Source organism: Stegostoma tigrinum, chromosome 6, assembly GCF_030684315.1.
Source record: "Stegostoma tigrinum isolate sSteTig4 chromosome 6, sSteTig4.hap1, whole genome shotgun sequence".
Lineage (NCBI taxonomy): Eukaryota > Metazoa > Chordata > Chondrichthyes > Orectolobiformes > Stegostomatidae > Stegostoma > Stegostoma tigrinum.
This window is the reverse complement of record NC_081359.1, coordinates 72,992,536-73,005,075: the sequence shown is the minus strand read 5'-3', so window position 1 is coordinate 73,005,075 and position 12,540 is coordinate 72,992,536. Positions and strand designations below refer to the sequence as shown.

The window sequence follows — 12,540 nt, the reverse complement described above, 5'->3', positions numbered from 1 at the left end:
AAAGCACCACAAAGTTATACTGATCTGAAGGTGTGAAGCTGGTCTCAAACAGGGCAACAGATAAGGCATTACAATTGACCACAGCACTGAGTTATAAAGATGAATGAAGAAGAGACCAGAGTTCCATCTTCCGATTGATATTTGGTCACCTCTATTGGAAAGTAAAGTGTGTAGATGTTTGGTTCAGGCAGAGTAAGATTTGCTGCAATTCTCTCTTCAGTCATATACCTGGCAACTCTTACTGACACAGAGAAATAGCAGTACAAAATTAAAGTAAAAACAAGTGGTCACGCTATAACTTAAAACTTAAAAGCCGCTTCATTATAATGGTTCGACAAATACTCACCTCATCTCTTTGTGGGAACTTGATATCTGATCCAATGCCATCCGATAAAATTTTATTGCCTTAGGATAATTTCTTTGCTTGAAGTAAATATTTGCCATGTTTACCTTTAGCCGACCTGCCAGTAAAAGTAACATTTTAAAATCTTTATTAAAGCTCTGCTGCAGAAGAAAGAATATTGAAATCTTTCACTTAAGTAAACTTAGCAACAGGAATAAACCATTCAGGAAGTCAATTTATCAACAATATAATAAAATGTGAGGCTGGATGAACACAGCAGGCCCAGCAGCGTAAGATGCTGCTGGGCCTGCTGTGTTCATGCAGCCTCACATTTTATTATCTTGGATTCTCCAGCATCTGCAGGTCCCATTATCACATTTATCAACAATGTCAGTTTTTCTGAATTCAAGTTCCAGCCATCTCCTTCAACATCTTATTTTCCCAAATATCTATTCTCTTTCAAACATCTATTGATGGTGCTTCTGTGTTAGCATATTTTTGATTTTTTTTTCATTTTAACAACTTTATTCTATGTTCTAAGATTATGTATTCTAGTTCTGGAACTGCCTCCTCTGTAGGAAACACAGCTCAATCTTATCACAGAGTTAAGTTCTTTCATAGCATATATCAACCCCTGATTGACTGTTTAGATTCAGGCTTCTATCAGACATATTACTTACCTGAATGAGCAAACAAGGAGTTAACATCAAAGTTTACAGAAGATACTTAGGAGATTTAGGAATTTTGTAGATAGAGCCACAAGTTAACAAAGTGCTAAAAGACCAAAAGGCAAAAGGCAACAGGCTAAATGAGTGGGCAAAACTGTGGCAATTGGAATTCAGCGTGGAGAAGTGTGACATTAGCAACTTTAGATTGGAAAAAGATCTTTATATATTGTCATGATATTGAAAGACAAGCGGCTATTGAAAAACTGTACTGTGGAGTTCATATACGTAAATGTTTAAAAGATGGTGCACAGGCACAAAAATTAATCAGACGGTTATTAGCCTTAATCTCAAGGAGATTAGAATACAGTTATGCTTCTACTGTACAAAGTTTTGTCAAAGTCCATCTGGAGAATCATATTCAGTTTTGGCTACCAAAAGCCAAGAACGCAGGGTCAGATTTACCATGATAATACATAGGTGTAAAAGGTAACATTATGAGACTGGTTGCACAATATGAGTTATATTCTCGTGAGTTGAGAAGTAATCTAATTTAGGTAGTTAATTTAGGGCAGCACAGTGGTTAGCAATGCTGCCTCACAGCGCCAGGCACCAGGTTTCAATTTGAGTCTCGGGTGACATATTCTCTCTGTGCTTGCACGGGTTTCCTCTGGGTGTGGGAATTCCTCCACAGTCCAAAGATGTATGGTAATATGGACTGGCCATCCTAAAAAATTGCCCCATAGTGTTCAGGATATGCGCAGGTTAGATTGTTTAGCCATAGCAAAAACCCCATGAGGGGTAACGGGAACTGGGTGGTGGGGTGAGTCTGGTGGTGGCGCTGTTTGGAGTGTTGGTGCAGACTCAATGGGCCAAATGACTTCTTTGATTCTACAATTCTATGAAAATGATAAAGGGATTCAAAACAGTGCATATAGGGAAGCTATTTCCTCTGGTGGAGAAGCCAAAATAAGCTGCCATATACAGAGCTGTGCAATTTGGTAGTGAAACAAGGAAACATTTTTTAATAAAGATAATGGAATTAAAGCTCTCTGCCCCTCAAAGGCTCTGATGCCAGATATATTGAAAATTTTAAACCTGAAACTGAACTTTTTCTTAGATAAAAGCAAAGGGTTTGAAGCAGAAGTGAACCAATAGAGTTGAGGTACAGATCAAATTAACTATCATGAGAGAACTGAGAGGCTTAAGAGCTTTATTCGTTTCCATGTTTTGTCAAGGGCAGCAGGCCTTTTTCCTTAAGGGATAGTGAACTGAACAGAATACTCCAAATGATGATTGACTAGCTCTATACACAATTAAAGCTGTACTTTGCTTTTATATATTATATGTATAATATAAATTCTATAAACCTCTTGGTTAAACACATTCAACTTTTCAAAGTAACAGGTTAGCTTTTGATGACTAGCATATTTCTCCTTGTTAACATTTATTCTCTTTTAGATCACAGAATGACCGTTCTACAATCAATACATAGTTAATATCTTATTGCCACTTGATTACATTGCACATGGTATGATACCCAAAAGAAAATCTGAAAGTATTTACAAATGGTAATCGACATGGACCACATGCCTTCTAGCCACTCCTAACAATTACACAGAAACACATGCAGAAATTTCCCCTCCCTTAAGTGGTGAGAATTATAGTGAACAAGGCGACTTAATTGGACGACAGTCTAAAGATCAGATCTCTCTCGATTAAATCCTTACGCCTCAGATGGCAAGTTCAGAATATCACTGTCAGGCATGAGAAACTTATTTCCATGTATTTGCATTTCCGTTTAAATTGCACTTACAGCCTCCCTCTCTACTATCAAGAAACCTGGTAATGCATAAACCCAATCAAAAACACTGAGCAGATGCCTACTGACTTATCTCAGTAACAACCATTGCCATCTCATGGAATGGCTGTTTTGGCAGTCTGGCTATCCTTTACACTGAACCACCTCCCCTGCACAAGGTGCCTCCATGCCCAGTGGCTAAACTGCCTCTGTACCCTTCATCCACGTATGTCAACATTGGCAAAGCACTAGCCTGAAAACATTATCACGGGTGGTCTTGGCTGTACCTTTCAAGCACCTTGACTGTAAGGGGTAGGGTGGACTAGCATGCCTCTGACAGGTCATTTTGTATTGAAAGACAGCAAAGCATTTTATGTATTTTAGCCTGCGTTTTAGCACAGTGGAGGCAGGCAGCATATGGTGATAGACAACACTAAGGAGTAAAATATATCTGTCAAAAAGCGCGTGGGCACCACTGCATAGCATAGTGCAGCATCAACATCAGAGCTGCAATAAATGCCAGCAGCTTACTTCACACGTGCTTTCACAAAATGATGATGTGTGCAAGTCAAGGGTGAATGGTGTTAAATGGGGTGAGGGTGGACTCCGAGATAACAAAGTGTGGAGCTGGATGAACACAGCACGCCAAGCAGCATCTTAGGAACACAAAAGCTGACGTATCGGGCCTAGACCCTTCATCAGGAAATCCTAAGATGCTGCTTGGCCTGCTGTGTTCATCCAGCTCCACAGTTTGTTATTTCGGATTATCCAGCATCTGCAGTTCCCATTATCTCTGAGGGTGGACTCCAGTCAGTCAGGGGTAATGCCATAGTCAGACAAAGAACTGGTCCAATTCAACTGCAGGGAGTGAAGGAATTTGTCAGGAACTTGGGAATTTGTCAGTCTAAGGATTAGTGCCCTTGAAATCGGAGGACTGAACCTCTGTCAATCCTCGATATCAACTGTTAGCAGTCTGGAGATTACACATAGGTTATGTGAGTCACTTTTGAGAGATCATTTTAGGGGGTCAGTTACAGTTGTTCAGGGTTATCCCAGCGAGTCAGTCTGGTCATTGACCAGTCAGCCATAGGGTTTAGCAGCTAATAGTCAGGGGTTTTATATTGGGTTCTTTATGGCGTCTTGGGAAAAACGAGCCCCTCAAGTCTGTTGATGGGCCTCATTGCACTGTGTCACAGGGGAATACTGACAGTGAAACAGGAGAACTGGAGATAGCACGCTTGGAACTCAGTTAATTGGAGGAGCTGGGTGCTCTCAAGTTGGAGATTCAAGCAGGTCACAGTTACTTTGGCCTTTACAATGGTATGGTCACCAAATACATAGGAACCCCTACAGTCAAGTAAAACCAGCACATTACTATTAATGTAAAGAGGCTTAACCAAAACAGAGGAAGCCATAAGGCCACCAAGGCCACACGCACAACAATGCAAAAAAGAACATAAAAAATTGGGGAATTTTGTAGATCACTTACAGGCAGAGCCTGTGAGTTACTTAAACAAACACATAGATGGAACCTCAGCATATTAGATCAAAAGTCAATTGCGCAATAAGTTCATAAAATAGATGTGGCTGCATGCAAAATGGATGGGATAGGTTACTGTTTCTTCCTATGGGGGTCAAAATTGCGACATTCTTTTTGAGGCCGTGCAAGTGGAAACTACAGTGGTCATACAATAATTTGTTAAACAGTGCTATCTATCTGCTTCAATTCTCATTTCATCTGGAGATTAGCAATCAAAGAATGCTGATGACAAGTTCATTTTTTGTGGTGCATGTTTAGCCACTTTATCAGTAAAGGAAATCAGCACTGTTGATATCATTGTGTACTTGGAATCAGAACTCAGATGGAATCAGGCAAAATGTGAATGCACATTAAATTCCACCTGTCACTGATTTGCCCATCTGACTAAGCTGTCTCTATGTTCCTGTAACTTAAGACGTTCTTTCTCACTATTATCGATTCAGTCAATCCTCATGGCATCCGCAAGCTTATTTATCATTTCCTTTGCCCCCACCCTCCCCCAAACAGCATTGATTCATGTAGTTTGCCACTGCACACTTGCTTCCAGTTACACATCCTTTTTCTAACTTCACCTTCTGTCTACTACTCAGCCAATTTAGGATCAAAGTTGCCATGTTACCCTGGATACCTAGTCTCCCATATAGGATCTTCACAAAAACGCTGATGAAATCCATATAAACTACATCAACTACACCACCTCAACCACAAGCCTGATCACTGCATTGAAAAACGCTACCGAATTTATTAGGCATGACCTACAGCTGACAAACCCACACACTATGCCACACAAGTGACAAACAACAACTGCCTCCAACAAGAGTGAATCTAACTTCGACCTTCAATGGTATTACCATCATTAAATATCTCACCATCAACAACACGTGCATTACCATTGACCAGAAACTGAATTGAACTATGTCTATAAACTGAGGCTATAAAGTCAGAGGCTAGAAATCATGCAGCAGGTATCTCATTTCCTCAGGTCATCTCCAAAAGCCTACCCACCATCTACAAAGCACAAATCAGGAATGTACTCAGTGCAGCTCCAAGTATCCTGAAGAAGTCTGACACTACCCAGGACAAAGTAGCATGTGTGACTGGCAACACATCCACAAACACTCACTCCTTCACCACTAATACTCAGTAACAAGTGTGTATCATTAACAAGATGCACTACAGAAATTTATCAAAGGCCCTCACACAGTACCTTCATAACTGCTACCACCTAGAAGGGTAGTGACAACAGATGCACAGAAGCACCACCAACTGCAACTTTCCTTCCAAGCCACTTATGATCCTGACTTGGAAACTTTTTATTATTGTTCCTTCACAGGGTCAAAATCCTGAAAATCCCCCTCCACCAGCATTATTAGTCTACCTATACCAAATGGACTGCCACAGTTCAAAGGTCACAGCTCACCACAACTTTCTCAAGGACAATGAGGAATGGGTAATAAAAGCCAGTGAAGTCCAAATCCCATGAATGAATGAAAAAAATAAACTCCCTTAATGTTCAACTGATTTGTGATCAGCAAAGCAACATTTTGGAGATATCACGTCTTGTCTAAAATGGAGCACTCACAGGCGACTGCTTCTTTCCAAGGTACTGGGCCAGGGATAGCTGCTGGGAGTCAAAAAGGTGCTCCTCTCCAGACCTGACTCATGACATGTCTAGGAAATGTGCAAGACAGATGAATGGCAAAGGTACAATACTGCTCATGATTCCACAAGGAACCTGTTTCAACAGACTCCGGGCCTCCTGATGAGGTTTTGAAGCTTGGACCACTCTGGCAGGGCTTTGGAGCACTACCCATACAGGGGATCTCCTAGCATAGTGGTATGCAGCGGCAATCACAATTTGAGTCCACAAAGTGGGATGTCCCTGATACAGATTAAATGAGGGATCAACAGCAATCCTTTGAGGGTTAAACAGATGACAAGTACATTAACCAGGAAGTCTGACCATAAAAGAAAGACAGAGGAATGTTTGAGAGCGCTCAAAAGGCCACAGACTACCTTACTGTCATCTACTTCCAGGATGAATAAGCTGGATTCAGACTTTATTTGATTATTTGCGCATTTAAGTTACTCATCTGGCAGGCACCCTCCTTCTTTGTGTAACTTTTTTTTGCAAATTACATGTTTCATAGTCTGCGTGAATGCGCAAATGATATCTTCAGTTGAATTAACACTGAAGTAGCCAAATAAAGCTGCCGTATATCAACGTTAAAGAAAACGTGGCAGCAAGTGACTTAAATTGCAGAGTTCTAAGCCTATGGAGTTCTGAAACCATCGGTGGAGATATGATTTGAATCACCTGTCACCGACAAGTTGCTAAATCCTGAGAAAACTCCATTTGATCCTTCCTTCATTTGTATACCTTCAGTGTGTTAGAATGCATAGAGGTTTTCTTAACATGACTGACCAACTTGTATGACAACATTTAACCTGCAAGAGGCAGTGCTTTGTGCAGCTTTCTTCTGCAGGCCACTTCTGCAGAGTACACATGAGCCGCCCACTGAATTTTTCCCAGACTTGAACATCACTGTGCTCCCTTGGAAAGCCCATACATAGGAATAACATTCCCTTTAAAGAGGTGTGGAATCATTATTAATTCCATACTCCAATAAAATGGGCATAAATGTTAAGTGATCTGTGGAGGCCAGGTCCTGGTACATCTTCTGGACATTGGCTTTAGTCTTCATGTCCTCCACGTTCACATGCAACATAGGTTAAGGTTCAAAGATCCCTGACTGATGACACTATCTGCAGTCAATGGTGGATTGTGAGAAATGAGCATTGCTGGTGGGTGCAGTATTTTAAATCCTTGGAATGGATAAAGAGGTACTTGTGTCTCACATGGGCATGACTCAACCAGGTCCCATAGCAAAATTTATATTACTGCAAACACAACAGTGCAAGTGAAAGCACATTGAGAAAAGTGACAGTATACTTAAAATGGTGCAGCACATGTGCTATCTATGTGCCCTCAGCATTTTTCTTCTTACTTTCTCTCCCACTAAGTCTAGGCACAGGCGTGATTTCCACACATGAAATGGAACAAGCCTGCTTTGTGGTTGACAGTGTTGATTTGGAATATTTGAGCAGATATCAAATAGTGGCTTTTAACTAGAGACCACAAGCCTGCACATATAAATGCCCACCCTCTTTGGCTTGAACTGCTGGAGACTTTGGGTTCACAGACATGGGGAGGTAGAGGACCAGGGCGCTTCAGAAGCGTCTTCTCAGAATGCTCCAGAGGTGCTGGTGTGTCACTTCTCAATGCAAATGCCTGCTGGTACCACCCTGTCCCCCTGAGAGGATGGGAATCTAGAATCAGAACAGGTCCCTCTCCCCTCTGTAGCCTTGCTTTTGAAGATTAGCAAACATGGATAAAGCAATAGAGTGTATGCACATGTCCAACAGCCACAGAGCATTTTGCCAAAGCTGGGTCTCCAAGAAGAGCACCATCCCTACCATCCTGGAAACAATCAGGCACTCTCACACTGGAGCCACCACAGCAGTGATAACACTGAAGGTCTCCTCCATCTTTCATTTCTGCGTGCCCCTGACGTATCTTCCTGATGTTCCACAGCCTGTGTCTGCTAGCTGACCATGTCACTTATGGTAAAGAATAGGGACACAACTTCTGCATAGGGCTTAGCAGGTGCCTGGTCTCTGGCAGACCAATGAGTGTCACAGATCTTGGTGGGATTTCTTCCTAAACTTGCTGAAAAGGTGGGTCAATGATACACTCACGAAATTGTGCCCCCAAGTCTACCCTTGATAGAATAACGATCATGGTAAAAGTCTTGAGGCAGTGGAGGGTGCAGATGAATGTGTCCTAATGCATCCTCTGAATTCTTGCAGGCTTCCTATTCAGAAATGCAGCTGTTGAATTACTTCTGGGGGTTCCCTGGGTATCACTAGAGCCTGCATAAAGAACAGAACTTAGTGAAGATGGATAAAAGCTTGTGGAGAAAAAGAATGAATTGGTGCTGCAGGTGGTAATCATAGAGGAGCACAATGGAGCTTACTGGGTTAATTGTCCCTAGTTGACTCCCTATCACCACATGAGCAGTCCTGGTCTTCTCAGTCCTCTCTTGTATGTTCTCCTCATACAAAGTGAGGAGCATGATGCCTGCCACATCTTGCATGCCATGACCTCTTGGCACTGTTATGGGCCAGCTTTTCCTCCAATGCTGGAAAGAGAAGAACTGGATACCATGAAAGTTGTTACAACAACAGGTCATGATCATTCATGGCTATGAGACATGGTAAGATCTCTCCAGTCAACGATTCGGAGCACAGATCACAGATAGGTGTAGTTTTTGTAGAGGATAAAGTGAATGGGAGCCTTTGAGGGACATGATACATGCAATACTAAGGCCTGTAGACTTTGTGAGATATATTCACAATGGCTCAATTAGAACCGATGATGGCCATTTATAAGGAGGAAAGAGATGGATGGGCCATCTGCTCTCGAGGAGCTCAGGAGATCATGGACCTCCTTTCTGCACTGCTGGCTGTCCCATTTCATGGTAGAGACCACGCTGACCCATGCTATAATCTCTACCCAAGCTGGCTTAATCTTTGATTGCAGTCAGTTGGAAAAGGACTCACCTTCCTTGTGTCACCCTTTATATTAATGCCTCAAGCGCCATCTCTGGGAAATGAGGAGCAAGCTTAATTTCTTCTGTGTATTCTGACTGGAGTTTAGAGGCAAATCCCAGTGTGACAAGGTGTTCCTGGCTTAAGGCATCTGATGTGTTGTCCAGCCAGACATTTAAATATGGCAACAGTTTAACTTCAAAAAGAAAATCCCCAAACACACAAGGCAGCAAATCATTCAGCCCTTTTTGACCATCATAATTTTCCTAGATTTCGAGACTGAGCAACGTATTTTCAACACAGTCATCAAGCTTTTTGTCAATCAACAATTCTGACTGTCAAAATTTACATGTACATTTCACTGTCAGAATTTTATTACTTTATGAAGGGGTGACATAATTTACATACAAAATAGCCACCAGTGATGGTCAGAATTTATTGCACCCACAAATTTGAAATCATTCTGTCAACAGTAAGAACTAAACAGTTTTTCAATCATCAAATTTCATTGTTTCAAACATATGTAAATATGACAAAATTTAAAAGAATGTTACTTTACAAATCATTGCATGTCTCATTGCACATTCCTACTTTGTTATCCTGTTTTCTTAAGTGATACAAACAAGCAAATAGTGAGTTTTGAGAAGATTTGTAGCTCAGGTTGAGGTTCTGGATGTGAGTTTGCTCACTGAGCTGGAAGGTTAGTTTTTAGACGTTTCGTCACCATTCTAGGTAACATCATCAGTGAGCCTCCGAAGCAGCGCTGGTGTTATGTCCCGCTTTCTATTTATCTGGTTAGGTTTCCTTGGGTCAGTGATGTCATTTCCTGCATTGGTGATGTCATTTTCTGTTCTTTTTCTCAGGGAGTGGTAGATTGATTTGGAACCTATGTATTTATTGATGGAGTTCCAGTTGGAATGCCATGCTTCTAGGAATTCTCGTGCGTGTCTCTGTTTGGCTTGTCCTAGGATGGATGTGTTGTCCCAATCAAAGTGGTGTCCTTCCTCATCTGTATGTAAGGATACGAGTGATAGTGGGTCATGTCGTTTTGTGGCTAGTTGATGTTCATGTATCCTGGTGGCTAGCTTTCTGCCAGTTTGTCCAATGCAGTGTTTGTCAAAGTTCTTGCAAGTTATTTTGTACATGATGTTCGTTTTATTTGTTGTCTGTATAGGGTCTTTTAAGTTCATTAGCTGCTGTTTTAGTGTGTTGGTGGGTTTGTGGGCTACCCTGATGCCGAGGGGTCCGAGTAGTCTGGCAGTCATTTCAGAAATGTCTTTCATGTAGGGGAGAGTGGTTATGGTTTCTGAGTCCGTTTTGTCTGTTTGTTTGGGTTTATTGCTGAGGAATCGGCGGACTGTGTTCATAGGGTACCCATTCTTTTTGAATACGCTGTATAGGTGATTTTCCTCTGCGCTGCAGTGTGTGGTGACTCGTTGGGATAATGTTCTAATGCAGCTTCGTTTGTGGGTGTTGGGATGGTTGCTCCTGTAGTTCAGTATTTGGTCCGTATGTGTTGTTTTCCTGTAGACGTTGATTTGAAGTTCCCCATTGGCTGTTCGCTCTACTGTGACATCTAGAAATGGCAATCTAGAAAACAACACATACGGACCAAATACTGAACTACAGGAGCAACCATCCTAACACCCACAAACGAAGCTGCATTAGAACATTATTCCAACGAGCCACCACACACTGCAGCACAAAGGAACTACACAGCAGAGGAAAATCACCTATACAGCGTATTCAAAAAGAATGGGTACCCTATGAACACAGTCCGCCGATTCCTCAGCAATAAACCCAAACAAACAGACAAAACGGACTCAGAAACCATAACCACTCTCCCCTACATCAAAGACATTTCCGAAATGACTGCCAGACTACTCGGACTTCTTGGCATCAGGGTAGCCCACAAACCCACCAACACACTAAAACAGCAGCTAATGAACTTAAAAGACCCTATACAGACAACAAATAAAACGAACATCATGTACAAAATAACTTGCAAGAACTGTGACAAACACTGCATTGGACAAACTGGCAGAAAGCTAGCCACCAGGATACATGAACATCAACTAGCCACAAAACGACATGACCCACTATCACTCGTATCCTTACGTACAGATGAGGAAGGACACCACTTTGATTGGGACAACACATCCATCCTAGGACAAGCCAAACAGAGACACGCACGAGAATTCCTAGAAGCATGGCATTCCAACCGGAACTCCATCAACAAACACATAGGCTCCAAATCAATCTACTACTCCCTGAGAAAAAGAACAGGAAATGACATCACCAACCCAAGGAAAGTTAACCAGATAAATAGAAAGCGGGACATAACACTAGCGCTTCGTCGGAGGCTCACTGATGATGTTACCTAGAATGGTGACGAAACGTCTGAAAACTAACCTTCCAGCTCAGCGAGCAAACTCACATCCAAAACAAGCAAATTTTGTGTAACTATTGAAATACACGTGTCAGTAGCAAATGCTTGTCACAAACAACCGCATAATTTCTTTAAATGTTGTTCTAGTTTTTTTTGCAAACATTTTCATAAGTTTCTGTTATCTAGCATTTTAAGGTTTGCTTTCGTATTTGTTGTTACACTAATTCTTTTGATACTTTGACCTAAATTACTAGAGAAAACATTACTCAAAGTTTAGCAGTTTCAACAGTTTCCTAAATAGCTATTCATCATATTTAATAACAATTTTAAGGGCTTAATAAACATCAGTTATTAGTTTTAAAATGCATCAAAATCACAACCTTTACTGACATATAAAGTGCATCTCAAACAATAAACCATCCATGAATTCTTTAAAAATGTACAATACTTTAAACGTACCTGCATTATTGAACATTTTGTTTTTCACTATCACTTGGTAGGTATTTAAAGCTTCTGCATACATATCATTGGCTGCATATTGGCTGGCTAAATTGAAAAGTACCTACAGATAAATTAATTTCATATTAATCATGGCTGAAGTTATATTAAAATTCTCAACATCATTGGTTATAAAATATTTACTTTAAAAAATACAATTACAAGAAAGCTTATGTCATGTTTATCAATGTTAACCATCATGTTCCAGCCAGATTTTACTCTCACCAAGAATCTCATACAGCAAATGCTGATATTCAATCGCTAACTCACTGAGTAAGTAAGATCCAGATTGATATGATCTGAAGATGCTGTTTGCTCTCTTTGTCTCACCAGTATCCTTTCCTTTCTCCCCGCTTCCTTTGCTTTTTCCAGGGCCTGAAACAGCAACAGGAATTATGCACTTTTTAAAAGTCTGAAAGTAAACATCAGATATATCTCAAATAAAACAATTCAAAAAACTCAATGGATCATGTGCCTATTTTAAATTCTTATTGAATGCTAAATGCTATAAACAAAAACAGAGAAGAAAATATAAATTAGACTGGCCTAGATGCTAATTCACATTTGTCCATTCAGTTATGGAGTTGCACTGGCATATACAAGTAATAATGGTATCTATTACACCTCAACCAAGGATGAGGCAACTTCTTGCTTTTTAAAGAAATCCAGCAGTCACAACGTGTCAATGTGTAG

General features: G+C 40.9%; 1 protein-coding gene across 14 annotated transcripts in view; it reads right to left on the bottom strand.

Moving 5' to 3' along the window:
- Window positions 1-12,540, bottom strand: part of ift88 (intraflagellar transport 88 homolog) — a 309,288-nt gene that overhangs the window by 87,862 nt on the left and 208,886 nt on the right. For all 14 annotated transcript variants that reach the window (XR_007247723.2, XR_007247724.2, XR_007247725.2 and 11 more), the window contains 3 exons: window positions 12,118-12,222; window positions 11,809-11,911; window positions 347-461 (listed from right to left, as the gene is read on the bottom strand). Coding sequence is in view for 11 of the 14 variants with exons in the window: in XM_048532509.1 (XP_048388466.1) it covers window positions 347-461; window positions 11,809-11,911; window positions 12,118-12,222 (323 nt within the window). In the remaining 3 variants the exon portion in view is untranslated. The remainder of the gene's footprint in view (window positions 1-346; window positions 462-11,808; window positions 11,912-12,117; window positions 12,223-12,540) is intronic.